Genomic DNA, 17197 nt, shown 5'->3' on the forward strand with positions numbered 1-17197 from the left:
ACGTGTTGGGAAAAGAGAGTAGGGAAAGCATGCAGTGGAGGGCAGAGGTGAACCCAGAGCCCCTCAGCGAGGACTGTTACCTCTGTACATGGGACACACACCTCCTGTAACCGCTAGACTACTGGCACTCCCAGAACAACGATTTAACATATTATTTTTGATTTCATATTTTCTTTTTCTTCTTGTTTTTAATTCGAGCATGAGTTGATCTTGTTTCATTTCTTCCTCTGTCTCTATTCAAATCTCTAGTGTTCCCTGTTTTTTTTTTTTTTAAGTTCTTGTCCCATGTGTCTCTTGTATTGTGTTACTTCCTCCCTTTGTTGATTGCACTGATAAGTTTCACCTGTGTCTTGTTCCTCACACCTGTGTTTGATTGCCCTCCTGTATTTAGCCTCATGTATTTCATTCCTTGTTTGTTTGTCCTTCTGCCCGTGTTCTGTGACATGTGTCCACGTCGCTCCTCGTTTCTCCTTGTACATTTTTGTTATCCTTTTCCTTTTTGTTTAAACACATCTTTAGTTTTATTATCTGGACTTGTTTTGTCCTCTTTGTTTTTCCTAACACTTCTTCTTACACTCACTAATGCAAAGTAACGTTCATTCTTTCTTTTTCTTTTTTACTTGTCATAGTTCTGAGCAATTTACAGAAGTGTCGACTCCTGTAAAGTTGACAATTTCATAAAAATTAATTGTAAATAATTGTTAAACATCTCAGAGGACAGTGTGCCATGACGTTGATTTTTTATACAGTGAATGATGCACCAGATTTAGTGAGTCGCTAATGTCCATCTGTAGCCCCACGCAATAAAACTCCTCTTGACAAAGGACAATGAAGAAACACACCTGACATCACAAACTACTTAAACCAGGAAACAAAATGTGATAACCACTATGGAACAATGTAAATCCTGCTCGATACAAAACATTAAAACGAAATCCTATAAAATATACATAAAGTGTTTTTTCTAAGATGATCGATTTCATGTATGGAGGCCTTGCACACTCAATAGCAGGAGGACAATAATCCACACTGCTTGATATTAATCATGCATGATAATATGATTTTAATCTAAAGAGATTCTAATGCAGGTCCCTTACTCAATAAAAACATGAAGGACACACTCCAGGATCAGAGCTGACATGACTGTCTGCTTAAAATTCATTTTTTCACTTCACTGGAACATTTATGGTCGTTACTTTTTTTTAGATTGTGAGGGCAAATACATGTAACTTGTTTTCTTTAAAATAAATTTTTTTTCAGTATGAATTTAGATTTATTTAACTGGAGTTATGAAGTTACCCTGAAGAGCTACATCCACAGTAGTTTCCACGAAGCAGGCAAGGGTTTAGTTTAAAAAAAAAACAACAACAACAAACGTGTCAATGGCCGCTGTGGCTCATTTGGTTAGAGTTGGTCATCTCATAAACCATCTCGATCTCCAGCTCCAACAGCTACATAGCTGATGTATCCTCGGGCCAGACACTTAACTCTAAGTTGCTCCCGCTGCGGCGGTGTATGAATGGATTCGTCATTTCTGATAGTCACTTCACGTAGCATCAGTGTGTTAATGTGTTGGTGTGAAGGGCTTTGAGTAGTCAGAAGACTAGAAACCACAATACAAGCAAACAGTCCTATCACACTCACTACTTAGTTTCATTGTTAAACAACAAAGTATACAGTATAAAGCGTTAACATTTATTTATCTGAACAAGTTACATATCAGAACAGAGAACTTTTTTTTTTTGTTTAACTGTATTCATTGAATATTTTATTCTACTCCCTATCTCTTTCTATTACCCCCCCCCCCCCCCCTCTCTCTCTCTCTCTCCCTCTCAAAATTACAACATTTTCATTTTTAATTATTTTATTGGCTGCAATAGAAAGAGTAGTGGCAAACTAATTTCCCTTCTGTCATCTGTTTTCTAGTTTTCTTATCCAAGTCATTTTTCTACTCATTTAACCAGGGCACGATACATTCCTTCATTGGCCACAAAGCAGGAACAGCAGCCCAGATATCATTGTTGTCAGAGCTGGTTTCACTTTGGTGGATCAAGAGCCCAGGGTTCAAGTGGGAAAAGTTGCTCCTCGAGCTTGGCCTGGCTTTTCCACTGAGACAATTCTCAGATGGCTGGCACCTCAATCTTACCTTTTGCCAGGACTGCTTCAACTGAATCCTTTCAATCAACTTGAAGTTGTTGCTATTTTGGCAAAACTCCCTTCATTCATCCCCTTCCAACACGTAGTAAGACCTCATCTTTATCTACTCATCGTCACTAATGTACAAAACTGGCTGCTAGTCTTGTGCTTATCTCCAAGATTCATGAACTTCTCTCCATGAGGGATTTTATCTCACACTAACTGCAGTTACAGCCAAGCAGCAAATCACACTGTGTAAACATCTGGAGGATTCTGATGAACCCAAGGACAACGTCATCTGCAAACAGCTGAAATGCCAAGCTCATGTCACTGCTAACTTCCTCTCTAAAATACAAACCAAAAAAAAGGCCAAGGCACATCCCTATCACAGTCTGCTGATTTCTTTTTAGACAAGCATGACGGTTCAGACACCTAACACCTCCCACTGCATCTCCAATAGAGCATCCTAGCAATATCCAATATCCATCCATTACTTTTATGGCTTCTCGGTCAGGCGGGCTTGAGCCGATCCCTGATGTCATTGAGCAAGAGGCGGGATACACCGTGGACTGTTCGCCAGTCAATCACAGGGCAATATCTAACAAATACACACGTTTTCCAAAAACATGGTTGGTATTTCAAGGAAAGTTGGATTTGTTCTTCTTTTTGCTCTTGTTTCATGTATCTCTGTTTTGTGCCAGTTCTGGTACCCTTATAAACATTCAGTAGCAGTGTTTCCGTAACTTCTGTACATGTTTCTGTACAGTCAACATTTGCTTTAATACAACCACATTAATGAAAATGCACAATTAGAAAAAAAAAAATCCTGGAAAAAGTAGCAACTCTGAAAATTGTATTACTGAAAAGATGAGTCTGATTAGTTTCTCAGATTAGTTAGATTTGTCGCCGATGGAGAAGTGACAGGGTGCATCGGTTATTGATAGACAAAAGGTGACGCCACAAGTGAGTGCAGACACTTAGAATGTGACAGTAGATATTTAAAAGTTCTGTCACAACTCCTCTTGCTGATTGCAGCCCGGGTCGTCTGTAGCCAACTTCGTTGTTTGAGCACGGTTGCGTTAAAATCTCCGGCACACTGTCCTCAAGTACGCGTGAAACGTGTCTGAGACCACCTCTTGAAGCACATGTCCTTGATGTGAAACTACCCGACAAACTATTTTTTATATCCTCCTCTGCAGCTTCAAACTCGCCTCCTCATCTGTGCCTCCTCTCCTCTGCTCCCCTCTTTTTTTATAACTACCAGCCCTATCTTGTATCTCTGTTCTCTCCTGTGAAACCACCTCTCTTGTCCTGTTATTACATTTGCATTTTAAATTATGTTTTCTGGCTCAGCGTTTGTCTTTTTTGCACGTGTGTGTGTGTGTGTGTGTGTTGATGTGTGTCTCTCTGTGCGAGTGCGTGGGTGTGTTATGAGATTAAAAGTGCCGGTGTACCAGGGTTTTGCACTAAGCACTTGGAATAAACAGCTATCTGTTGTGGATAATGCGCTTTGCAACTTTTCTGACTTGTATCCAATTTTTTTTTTTTTTTTTTTTTTTTTTTTAACAGTTCCTTTTTGTCATTTTGCAGATGCACACATCCAAGGGGGCTTGCAATGACTGCAGCACTGAAAAAAAAAACGTTTTAAAGTAATGCCAGCAGTACAATCAGCCAACACGGAGTGCAAGGGCTGAATGAGCAGGGCATAGGACAGTAGAAAATTGTCTGTGTCTTTGTTATAGTCTTGCATCACCAAAAATCCAGTGGTCTAATTATAGGGAAGTGCTGCAGCAAGCACTCACTTTCTCAGTTTTATGACTTGGCCTCTCTCCTGCTATTGTCTTCTCCTCTCAGGTGTTTCAGACCTTGCCTCACCCTTTTCTCTTATCTCCTCGTGTTTTCTGCATCCGCTCCTCTCTGTCTCTCCTTTCTCTTTGTTTTGTCCCATTTCCTGTAGCACTTGTCTCCTTCCAGCCTTACGTGCTTTCTCATTTATCTTCATCTTTTGCAACCTGGTGTTTGGTATGTCCAACCTCATTTAGACTTGACTCCTCGCTTCCCCATTTTTAACTTCCAACCCCTCCCTGCAGCTTGTTTAACCTCGCTCCTCTTTTTCATCAAAGTGGATTTCTTCTCCCGCGTTCTGCGTCCATCCATCCACGTTTCCTCTCTTCAGGTTTCCTCCTGGGGATTTTTTTTCGTCCTCTTTCTTCTGTCCTTACTTTCACCTTGCATGTTCTCCTGTTCTCACATTTCCTCTTAACCAGCTTTACTGTTTTCAACCTGCCCTTCATTATCTCTCCCGACTCCTTTCCTCTCTTTCCCCTCATGTCTATTATTTTCTCCAACTAAGCCTGTCTCCTCTCAAACTTGCATCCACCTCTACTCTCTTCTCTTCTCCTTTGCTCCTTCTTCTTTCTCCATTTTCTTCTAAGTTCAATCCCATGTCTCATCCCTCTCTCTTCCTCCTCTCTGACCTCTTGCCTCTTCCTCATTCCAGTGTCAGGCAGCTGGCCAGTCCCTATGAATAATGGAGGTGATGCAGCATGTCTCTCTCTTTTTATCTATTTTCCTCTCTAGTTTTTACATTTCCCTGTCTTTTTTGTCCTCTGCAAACCTCAACCACTGTTTTCTCTGATGTATTTTAACTTATATGCATATCAACATCTCCTTGTAGCCTCATCTTCAACCCAACTGACTCTGAAAAAAAAAAAAAAAGCCGGCGACAGGCTGTTTTTCAGGCTGCCCTGTAAACGTTTGTGGAAGCAGTGATAATTGATTTCTTTCCTCTAGAGAGCAGGAAGGAGACACCAAAATATGCAAAGTAACATACATTTAATAAAATACAGAGGGAAATAAGAGCGAAACCTCCAAAGCACTCGAGATCTCCTCTGGGGACGACTGGTAGCCTGTAATCTTTTTTGAAATTCAGAAAGGTTTGAGCACAGACTGTCTGGGGTGAGGAGGACCACCATTGCTAGCCATTAGTGTCTGGAAAGTTGACATTCTACTTGGAGAAATGCTATTGTCATCTCAGCACTTACTGGTTCTTATGACAGGGCCGATTTAACCCTTATATAAGACTTTAAGCCAATCAGGCTAATCATGGTGGCAACAAACGTTTTGTCATGTCCTGGTTTGCGATGAAAATTGAGAGTCCCGTCTTCTCTGCTACTGATACCAGGTGCCAAAATCTACTTGAGTTTTTTGGTTCTTATTCTTTTTTTTTTATGATTTTTGACGTTTTGAGAGTAGGAAGTGCTCCTTTCTGTAAGTGCTCAATGTGTGGAGACTCTGTTCTATCCTCTTTAAATGTATTTCCATAGTTTGGTGTTTTCTTATAAGCATGATGGTGACAACCAGTATGTATGACAACCAGACTTACCAGACTTACTGAATCAAAAAGTCTCATTTAAAATGACACTTTTTTAAGATATTCGGAAAGACCTGCCCCAGACTTTTTTTTTCCCGATGTATCAAATACGTTTTGGCATATCACTTCAGATTTATAGGTGTCTCTCTACACAGATATATCAATTATATTCAGAGATGAAATAAGGGTGAATCAGTGTCCAAACATAACAAACAAAACAAAGGCTGACTGGTGAAGTGAACTAAGCTGGGGCAGCTGTGGTTCAGTTGAGGGTTCGATCCCCGGCAGCTTGTGCAGACACATGTCTGATGTGTCCATGGAGCTCCTGCTGCTTCGTGGGCGGCATATGAATGTGCGTGAATGGGATGAGTTACTTCTGATGGTCTTTTTACTTAGCAACCTCTGTAAGCAGTGTATGAACGAGTAGGTGCGACGTGTTGTAACAAGTGCTGAAGACCAGGATAATACCTGATGAATCAAGGAAAACAAAAGACAACAAACTTACCTCCCTAACAAAACAAATAAAGCAACTAGCCATTCAACCCGGTAAAAAAATAGACATATAAGCGCAGTCGTAACATTGATCAAATATGAATCCTTCCACAGTGGGTGTCAGTTCATGTTTGCATGAATGGAGAATGATTAACTGACTGATATGTTCTTTTTTTTCTTTTCTTTTTTTACTTTTGCTTCTCTATAAAAAAAAAGTCATCACAGCTTTGATAAACTTCAGACAGCCTTTCGTCTGAGACTAACCGCAAAGTCCAACATTCAGTCGTTACGTAACATCACAGCAGGCTGTTTCATCATGCAAACGCTGTTTAATCCAGACAGTTTGTCTAAGAACGTCTTTTTAACAGGCTGACGTAGCAAATGTGACTGAGATAGAATCGCACACTGACAATCACTGAATAACAGGCTGGGAGTTAGAAAAGGGAGAACTCTTTACCCGACTAAAAAGTAGAACATTCAAAACCTCATCATTCTATCTTGTAGTTGATGTGCGCTCAGCCATCGAGGTGCAGACAATTCATTATGTTCAAAATCACTTCTCATTTATATAAGGACACATAAAATTATCCAAGTGAAGCATGGTTCATGTGCATAATATTATGTTTCTATTAAAAATCACATAATGCTTTCTCTATTTTTTTAAGTGAATTGATCTACTTCCCACTAATGTACATGCCTGTTAAAACATGCTTTGTGATAAAGACCATTACCTGAGTCACTGGTAAATGGCACATGGCTGTACAGTAGTTAGACACACTCGCTTACATCCTGTGTGCACGCCTCACCAGACATCCTTCATATTCTTGTCTGTGGATCTTGTTGAGTTGTGTCTCTTGCAGGTATGGAGCGCATAGTTTCTCCTTTAATAAGCAACCAATAAGGTATTTTACCAAGCGCTCTTATTATGGTTTTACCACTTCTCATATTTATGTTTTGCCCTTTTTCCTTATCAGTGTTTCCTCCTCGCTCACTGTGTGTTTCTCTATCTGCTCAACACACCTGCGGCGTTATTAAAGGGCAGTTACAGTGGCGCCTGTTGCTCTAGGGACGATGGTGGAACATTGGCTTCAAGGCAGTCTATTACATCATTTCCCTTTTTTTGTCTCAGTGCACCATTTCCCCCCCATATTTTTTTCACTATTATTATTTCTTTATTTTACCAATGCCTCGTTTGCCATTGGAAAGAAATGCAGGAGCAGCTTCAGCTGATGTAAGACTTACCATCGGCAACATCGTCTCAGTGGTGATGCTTCGGAAAGTGTTTTTTGAAAATGTGAACTTTACTGACTTTCTACTGCTTCAATATCTCTCTTCACTCCCCCCCCCCCCCCCCCCCCCCCCCCCCTCGCATTTTCTCTTCTCTTCTTGATTTCCTTTGAGAGGATATATTGAATACATCCTCTTCTCAAAATCCCAAACCTCTTTATTATAATTTAGACAATTTTATATTAGGGCTTTCATTTCTGATTTCAATCAGTCGGAGCTTTGTGGTGTTTTTTTTTTTTTTTTTTATCGATGCATGTCTTCAAGCAGAGAATGGGACATCTTTGTGCAATTGAAAATGTATTTTCCTCTCATTTGCTGAATATTCCCTCCTTTAAAAACACTCAGACGTTGGGGTTATACCATCCCCCGTGCAGCCACAGTGCTATGCTTCTGGTCAGCAGTGATCATTCTGGCAGAGGGATAAAATCACTCATTCAATTCCCATAGCCACATTTTCAAAGCCAGTGGAACAAATTGCCTTTTAGCTAAAACCGTCTTAAATTACAGCCAGCCTCTGCACCTCGGAGGACAATACAGAGTGACATCAGAATCATACTTTGAAGTCTCTGGAAAGTTCTGCCAGAGATATTTTTTTTTTCTCCGGTGTGTATATACTGTCAGATAAAGCAATTTAGATGATGGAGTTATTCTCTCTGCTATATATGCTCTCTGCTCTTTTTTATGCTGTTTGATATTCTGTATTTACAATTGTTAGAGACAAGTAATTTCACAACTTTTTTTCACAGCAGCACTTTGATGTGCTGCAATCTCAAATGCGGGCATTCCATAATTACATGACAACAATTTGAAAGCACTTTTCTCGAACAACCACATTTATTCTACCACGGATTGAAATATGTCAAATGTATACATGAATGCAATCCTCTGTGTGTGTGTGTGTGTGTGTGTGTGTGTGTGTGTGTGTGTGTGTGTGTGTGTGTGTGTGTGTTTGTGTGTGTGTCAGCGTCACATTCACCAACAGCGTGCACATTTTGAAAACACAACAATGGCACGGCATATGCAACATGCAGTATATTCACTGGAGAGAGACACTGTGTGTCTCAGTGCAACACAGGTGGATGCTGTGCAATAAAAACAGCTAAAGTTTAGTTACATCATCATACCTTTTCTTCCCACCTGCCTCGTCTTTCTCTGCAGTATTCTCCAAAGTGTAGTATTATACTCTAAGGAATAGAAAAAAAGTTTGTTCAGGTAAACTCAAATGTATAAAAGCTGACACATTTCTGACAGGTATAAAATGTGAATACCAGGTTTTAGAATATTTACGACTCAAGTTTTGTTCCTCTGTGTCTGTAAACTTCTGCAGCTCCTGTTTGTTAAATAATTTCCAATTTGCTTCCGTCCAGGCTGACTGGAACAACGCTGCCCTCACCGGTGATATCCAGTAAGAACTGGCTTCGGATCCATTTCACTTCGGACAGCAACCACAGAAGAACTGGATTCAGCGCTCAGTATCAAGGTTTATTTCAGTCTTATAACAAATGCTTTGCCACCTGTGATCAGTGCGACAATGACTGTAGCCTCTGTTCACGAGGCTGCTGCTCTTGAAGCTAAGCCTGCACCTCATTGCGTTGCCTTCTTCAAGCATGTGCTGTTTACATAGGTCTTTGTACGAAGCATGTATAATGCAAGGAGGCTTTTCTTGCATTATTTATTTAAATCCGCAATTACTACAAAACAGAAGTCTAAGGCCACCTGACTGGCCTTGCTGGAGCTTTTCTTTTATTGAATTGACCGCATGTATGACTTCATTATCATAGAGTGCACAATTGTTTCCCTGTGGAAGCTCTTATTTAATTGGTGGCTTCAAGTAAAAAAAAAAAAAAAAAAAATCAAGGCCTGCCTCTCCCACACAAAGAGAGACAGGTCTTGGATTAGCATGTCTTCTTCCATCCATCACTTTATTCTGTCTCTTTTTTTCTTCCGTTATTCCTTCTCTGTCCGTCTGTCTTTTCAGCCTGAGTGTGCATGCGTGCGTATTTGTGTCTCTTTAAAAAAAATACAGACAGAGAGAGGGCAAGATATGGGTTTTCTGTGCCAGAGCTGGTTCTCAGTGGACTCTTGCTTGGTTGTAGTAGCACAGATTTTTTTTTTCCTGTTATCCTCTGCAATGCTGCTACTTAGGATAAAATAGATGGAATACATTTTAATGCCGCTCCACTGCTCTGCTCTTCTCCTCCTTCATTCCTTCCCTCTTCTCTTCTCTTGTCCTTTTTTTTTACCATCCTCCTTTCCCCCTGTTCTAATTTCACTTTCTATCAGGGCTGCATCTGTTCTAGCTCTGTTGAATGGGGCCGGGTTGTGTAAGGCTCTTTCTGGATTGCAGAACAGTGCATTTGTGCTGAATGGCAACCCTGAACATAATAAGCACTTAAATCAATGTACAGTTAAGTTAAGATAAAGAAAGTGAATGTTTCCAATCAAATTAATAACCTCTCCTCTCGTCTCTGCAGTGAAGAAAGCGATAGAGCTGAAGTCCAGAGGGGTGAAGATGATGCCCAGCAAAGACTCCAGTCACAAAAACGCTGTCTGTAAGTACACTGCGGCTCTCTGCAAAAGAATGATTTTCCAACGCTGAAACATCATACCACACTTACATTTGCACACACAAGAACACACACGCCTACATTTCTGTACGTACACAAGGACACGCATCCGGCATCCATCTTTGATGTGGCAGGAGCACTGATTTCATCTATTTTTCACAGGGGTTGCCCTTCCAGGAGATGAGACTTAGTACCACACTGTCTGCATTTTCTCCCTGTTTCTTCTTTCCTTCTGAGTGTCAGGGGTCCGTATGAAAGGCGTTCTATAAATAGAAGGTATTTGTGCTTACAAAGGAAAAACTGCTTATTTATAGAAGCAAAGACGGTATATATTTGAAGTACAGCCAGTAGCTTCTGGGAAGAGTTTTTAACTGGTTATGAAAAAAACTGGAATTAAAATCGAAGCCCTCTTTATGACTAAAAAAGCACACAAAGATTGACTTTTTTCCTATATTGTTACTTTAAATGTCTGAAACCACTGACAGTTGGGAGCTGTCAGATGAAGTGAGTTACAGCATGTTGCAGTAACAGCCTTTCTCTAAATTGTCCACCACAAAGATACTTGATGAATGAGACATTTCACTGTTTTGTCGTAAGAAAGTAAAAAAACTCTACACTTGCTGTGTGCAGGGCGAGATATAAGTTGTAACTTCACAGAGGGCGACAGAACTGACACACCAAAAGGAGATTTGATGATCAAGTTCATTTTAAAGCCAATCTTTGATTCAAAGAAACATTGTTTTTAGAATGTCGTCTTGTTTTTTTTTTTTTTTTTTAACATGTTAAACGTGGGAGCAATGGATTTAACTGATGCAAGTTTTCAGTCAAATTGAAGTGTTGATGTATTACTGTTCATAGGAAGTGTTGTAAACAGAGGACATAATATGTGCTCTACTCATCTGTCCCTATAGACTATAGACTGGGCGAGCTGCTCAGCATTTCTGCCATTGTTTGAGACTGATGAGTCTGTACACAGGCACATCTGTATGAAATAATTCTGCCATAAGGATCTTTTTCATTTCACTTTGAGGAATTTTCGTGCATCTCTTGGTGCACACGGTGAACCTCCCTGTGCTGCTGTCAGGTGGATTATCAGACCATGGACCTCAGTAGGCTCAATGCAGCATAGTGACAGAATGGTATTGGTACCTTTTCAATTTCCAAAATGCTACTGTAAGAGAAATCTGCAGATTTCAGTGTTTAGTGTTTTTTTTCCATGCCCAAAGCTCTAGAGGAGCTATATTTGATCAATTCCCTCTGAATGTTTGACCAAGAATCCAGAGAGTCATGGTGCAGCCTTCATCAGGTGCAGTCACTACTGGAGATGTGTTTGGAAGCTAAACTCTGAATCGTACATCACGTGGGTAGAGATAAGGTACAATACTGCGGGCCACTATGTGAAATTTTAAAAAAAAAGTTCCATAGTTGCTGTCCTGCAGTTTTCAACATCTGATGACACTCTCAAGGATGCTAACAGCTCCTTCAAGTGTGCTCCAAAAGGGCCATTCACCAGCCTGTTTGTTGCATGATGAACATCGCTCATTTTACTTTCAAAATGATGCATAACAAGATGAGAGTTTTGAATACATATCCTGACAATGTGTCAGAGCTCATCTTGACATTAATTTGCATTCTGAGGCTGTAATTTGAGCACTGTTTATGATTTGAAAGATTTCTCTTACATTTTGCTCATTACTCTTCAGCTGAGTGACGTAGTCGCCTTTGTTTCTTTGTTGTGGGTGAAATTAAAATGTTTTAGCCGTCCAGCAAACCAAGTAACATGACAGTTTAAGAGATATTTTCTGGAGAGATGAACAGGACTGGCATTGACAACCAGTGAAGCTGCACTGAGAACTGCATCTTTTGTTCAACAACTGACCTTCATTTGATGAGTGTAATGGACAGGAGGGATTTAAGACTTTGAGGGACTGCAGGATGTCAGGAGCTGTTCTTTTAGCTGTTAAATATGTAATGCGAGCAGCAAACAATTGCCAGCGCAGGAAGAAGAAGAGCCGACTGGCGTGGGTTGAAGCCAGGTTGCGCTGCTGAATTCTGGATCTTCTGACATTTGCTGAAAGTCATTCTAGCAGGGAGTAGCAGTCAATGTGTGATTTAACGAGAGCCCAGTTCGAGCAGCTGTGTTACAACCTCTGTTAGGTAGGCTCTGATTACAGCGCATATTGACACAGGCAATTGAATTCTGAGGAACCTTAAAGGTTAGCGAGTCATCAATAATGTCACACAGGGTCAGACATTGTGGATTTAAGTTTGGTTGGTCCAAGCTTTCTATAGATCTGTCAGAGAAGGTCTCCAGGTAATATTTAATACAGACTGTGTTTTTTTATGATGGTAGCCTTGCACAGATGTGGATTTGTTTCTTTTGGCCTTCAGACCTTTAAAGAAACCTCTTGGGTGGCTGTGTGAAGCTATTGACGGATTACTTCACTTCCAGCTCTATTATATCTTCACAGTTGATAAAACACATGTGCTAGGATAAATATGTCATTATTCAAAAAGACACATTTTAAAGGCCTCTTTCATTTATTTATTGAGCAGCTGAAGCTTAGCGTTTACTGGTCTTTAATTAGTTGATTGAAATAAAAGGTCTACTGGCATCTAGTGTTTTTATGTGGGCCTCAGAAAGATATTGTTTTCACCTCTTAGGCAGCTAATGGGAGCACAAATAAAGTTAAACATTACATCGACCACATGGCAGTAAAACAATGATTTTAATGACAACAGTGATAAATATATCCACGGTCTGGGGTGGCAGACTTACTTCTAAGCAGCTTGGCGAAGCTTATAAAAGAGTTCTTGTATCATGTGACACAGGCATTTAATTATCACGGAGACCCGAGCTCATACCTCATCCTTTCCTTAGCATTTAGCCTCATAATGAAAGCCTCATCAATAATTCAGCTGATTTACACGCTCAGCCGAGCATGTGCTGCTGCAATTAACATTAGAATTGTGCTTATTGTGTTTATTTGTGCAGATGTGTATATGTGGGAAAGGAATCTTATATTACTTGTGTGTGTCTTCATGTGTTGTAGCAATTAAAATTAAAACTGGGATGTTGTGTGAGTGAGCATCTGAGGAGTCCCCGAGGCAAATCAGCGTGTTATATCCATCAATGATGTGGAGGTCGATGAAGAGGTCATACCACACGCATGCACACATGAATGCACACATGAATGCACACACACACACACACACACACACACACACACACACCATCTTTTTTCCTTCCAGATGAGAAATTGGCCTGGAGTTGGTCTGCTAAAGTCAGAAGCCAAGCTGAGGAAAAAACTTCTTTAAAAACATCGTTTATGAATGTTTCTCACTGACTTATTTAGACATGCTTGTTCACAAGTTGAATTAAACATTACAAATCTGATCTTCTGCATAACTCTTAAAAAATAATTTCTACAAGCACCTGCAGGAGTTTTTGGCTGGTAATGAAACGGACTGAAATTCAGAGTTGACCCCTAAAGGATCTACAATAGCAAACGTCACGAAAATATTGACTTTATCTATGTCGTCATGTTTTTAATTCCTAAAACCAAATCAGACTCAGCCAAGGACAGGACATAACTTTATTAATAACAAAGGAAGTTCTGGTAAGGGTTAAATACGGTGAAATGTTATCAATAAAGCACCAAGAGGAAAACATATGAAGTAAGAACACAAGTAAGCTAAGTAGAAAAAGTTAGAGCAATGGCATTGACAGTGATAATGAGAGGTTTTAAACATACAACCGATCAACATCGACACCATTGTACATGGTTGTGATGAAAAGGTAGTGTTGCCTATTAAGTAATAATGCACATGGAAGTGAAAGTTTTTTACACATTTGTTTTGAGATCAACTGCATGCTGCTGATACAACCTTTAAAAAAACAATTTACACAGAAAAGAGTTGTGTGTTTCATCAGAAGTCTTACAAGCACGCAGGCCATGATTAGCAAATATATAATAGAGAATACACTTGTTCACACGGGTCGCCAAGTTGACATAAAATTATTGTTCCTCACCTTAGTTGTTCAAGAAAAAGACAAAGTTTAAAAGTTGAAGTTCTGCATTTTGCCTCCAAGAGGTCTGAATAGTTTTGCATTTCCCGCATGGATTTCTGTCGGGACGTTTTTATTAAAACCCTCGTTTTCGCCAGTGATTCTTGTACACATTTGAAAGACTCTCAGAGGCAGATGTCCCCCTTGTAAAATTACTGCTGCAGTGTCGAGAACAGACTCTGTTAAATGTTATCACAATGCCGAGCTAAATAATGATGATAATGGCTGTTAACTGTGCAGACCAGGGATCCCTAAAGCTTCTGCAGCCCTGGACCTAAATGAGAAATTTAGTTTCTCTCTCAATGGGACTCATGCTCATTAAAACATACTGGCATTTTTCATCATGCGGACCGAAAGTGAATAATTGCGGGACTTTCACATTGGGCTGAAAGCTCAGCGAGGTTAGCCCAATGAAGTACAGTTAGGCCATCGGGCTGGGATCATTAAAGCATTAAAACAGTCATGCCAAGGTCCACATTTGGTCCTGAACCAGTCTTTGAACAACACTTCTTTACACAGTATGACTCCCAGTGGTGATATTATAGCTGCATGACAGATAATGTGCGGCCTTTATGCAATATATAATCATTACACAGAACCACAGACTGATGATAATGAGTTTCACCCATCGAGAGAATGGAGTGCTTATGAATCATAATGTAAAAGACTGTCTGTTTCAGCCTCCAGCCTGTGTTAAAGCACAGTTCAATAGACAGGAACACATGGGAGGCTGTTTGAATCAGTCTGAGAGCCCTCTGTCTATACTTCTGTTGAAGACTTTTCAGAAGAATCTCATGATGATCACATGAAAGCTGGAAATAGACAGACAGGCAGGTGTATTAGAGGTAATTAAAGACAAATATATGAAGTAAGACTGACAAACTGGAACAATGTGAAATGATTGGAATAAGGACAGCCCATCTTGCAGTTAGCCTCTCTCAGCGGCGACACTAGCTTACCGCTGAGGTTGTGTCATAATTATAGAGACGCTGAAAGATTGTGTTTGAGGAGCTTTATTCCCAAGACAATGACATCGAAATAAAATGAATCATCGCTGTGAGAGTGTGATTTATAATCAGTGTTTTATTCAGGGTCGTTACACAAGGTGGTGCTGGGCAGAAGTCTAGCTAAACGAGAGAGATGTGACCACTTGAAACTCCACCCGACGTTGAAACATCACGGATAATTTGATTCTTGAGAATTTTTGGAGGATTGCCGCCCTGTGATTATCCAAAGAATATGACTTTGTGATCACTCCGACTCAGCAGTTGAACACATTTGTGTGTCGGGGTTCTGTTAAAATGATGCTGAGGACTGAACTGTCGTCTTGATTGACCCGTGAGCGTGAGACGGTGAGGGAGAGAGAGGGAGAGTGGATAAGAGGCCACAAGAGGAGCAGGAGGAGAGCTGTGGAAGAGGGCATATCAACAAAACTGCACTTCACACATTTCTCTCCTTATCCAGCAGGCATCTGAAGAGCACCTCAAAAGCTCTTACCTGAAACACATGTCAGCTGATTACACACACACACACACACACACACACACACACACACACACACACAGTTTCCCACGCTCTCCCTGCCTCTCCCTTTTTTCCTTGCACTTCCTTTCATAAACTCTGTTTTTGTTTTTATGGTTCATCCGTCAGCTTCTATAATAACTTTACGTTTGTGAGACATGGATTTGTATTCTCAATGCAAATGTGTTTTGTGTTTATCCGTCTTTACATTGCCCTCTGAGCCAGACGTTTACCACATTTCTACAATTCCACGAGCCAGTGGTTTGTAACTGTTTCTCTGGAGAAAGTCAACAACAGCATTCTTGATAAAAAGAAAAGAAAATGACAGCAGAAAAGACATAAAGCCTTCTGTGCATATTGAAAACGGCTTGTTTCATCAGCTTTGTGCGCTGCATGTGGGTTAGTGTAGCTTGTTTTGTAGTCACCTCATTCCCTCTTCAGACGTCAATGTGATACTGTGCAAATAAAAAAAAAAAAATCTCCTTTAACTCCTTTAACCCAGATTGATAAGACAAAGGAGATGGTGATGATATTTCCTAATGAATGTGTTTGAGTTGAAGTTTTGATGTCACATTGCCAACCATAGTGCCCTCAAAGAAATGTAACTGTGACATCTTGTGTGCAGCTGTGAAGGATAATGAAGTCATTTCACAAACATTGTGTCAAGGGTGTACAATATTAGTATTTAAGCCAAAATGATGTCTTAAACACAATTACTTGGACTGTGATATGACAGGGTCAATATCAAACAAGCGAGAGATGTCAGAGTGAAAGAAGCTTGAAGGTGTGACGCAGCCAAGTTGGCTGTCCTTCATAACAGTTTATTGTTCATTCTGAACGTTTCACCAGTTTTAATCAGCCAAAATTAATTTTCTCTGTTATTGATTTAAAGGAGTAATTATTAACATCTCAAGTGCTACATTCAGTGTTTATAATAGCAAGAACTGACAGTTTATTATCCACTCCCATTTGATCAAAATCAAACTCCTTGTATGTGTGATCAAAACTCGGCTGTAAAGTGGATCCTGACTCTGATGTTGTCACATCTCATCAGGCTGTCTCTAAAGACTCGTGGTGATGGCAGCAGCTTTGGAGTTGGTTGTCTCTGAACTGGAAGGTCGAGGGTTTGATCCCCAGCTCCTGCAGCACCTTGTCCTCCCGCTGCTTTGTTGGGGTTGTATGAATGTCTATGAATGGGATTAGTTACATCTGATGGTCACTTTACATCGTAACCTCTGCCATCAGAGAGTGTGTGTGTGTGTGTGTGTGTGTGTGTGTGTGTGTGTGTGTGCTTTGAGAAGTCGGAAGACTAGATTAGTGACAGACAAGCTCAAGTCCATTTTACATTAGCTCTACATGCTTGCTCACATCAATCTGTTGTTTTCCTATAAAGCCAAATGAATCACATTTCTTACACAATTTGTGGAGACCTCTGCATCCTCAGTGAGACCCTTAAAAGCCTGAAACACACTCACAGATACATTCAGTGCACAAATAAGTGACCAGGATACAGAAAGCTGCCCCACAGGACCTTTGACCTGCACATAGAAATGACGTCAAAAAGTCAGTGACACAAAAGTCAGATTAGATATTTTTGTTCAAATTGTTACCGATACTTTAAAAGTGATACAAACTGAATATATACACTAAAGATATATGAACTTGTATCATATTACTTGTTATTGATTTAAATCATGTATGATACAACAGGTGTTTTGTTAATCATCATTGTTTACACTTTTTGCATTATAC

General features: G+C 40.1%; 1 protein-coding gene across 2 annotated transcripts in view; it reads left to right on the plus strand.

Moving 5' to 3' along the window:
• Window positions 1-17197, plus strand: part of LOC306821691 (CUB and sushi domain-containing protein 1) — a 418062-nt gene that overhangs the window by 221294 nt on the left and 179571 nt on the right. For both annotated transcript variants that reach the window (XM_079340244.1, XM_079340245.1), the window contains exons 6-7: window positions 8656-8768; window positions 9763-9840. In XM_079340244.1, the coding sequence (XP_079196370.1) occupies window positions 8656-8768; window positions 9763-9840 (191 nt within the window). The remainder of the gene's footprint in view (window positions 1-8655; window positions 8769-9762; window positions 9841-17197) is intronic.

The sequence above is a fragment of the Symphodus melops genome (assembly GCF_947650265.1).
Source record: "Symphodus melops genome assembly, chromosome: 3".
Classification (NCBI taxonomy): Eukaryota; Metazoa; Chordata; class Actinopteri; order Labriformes; family Labridae; genus Symphodus; species Symphodus melops.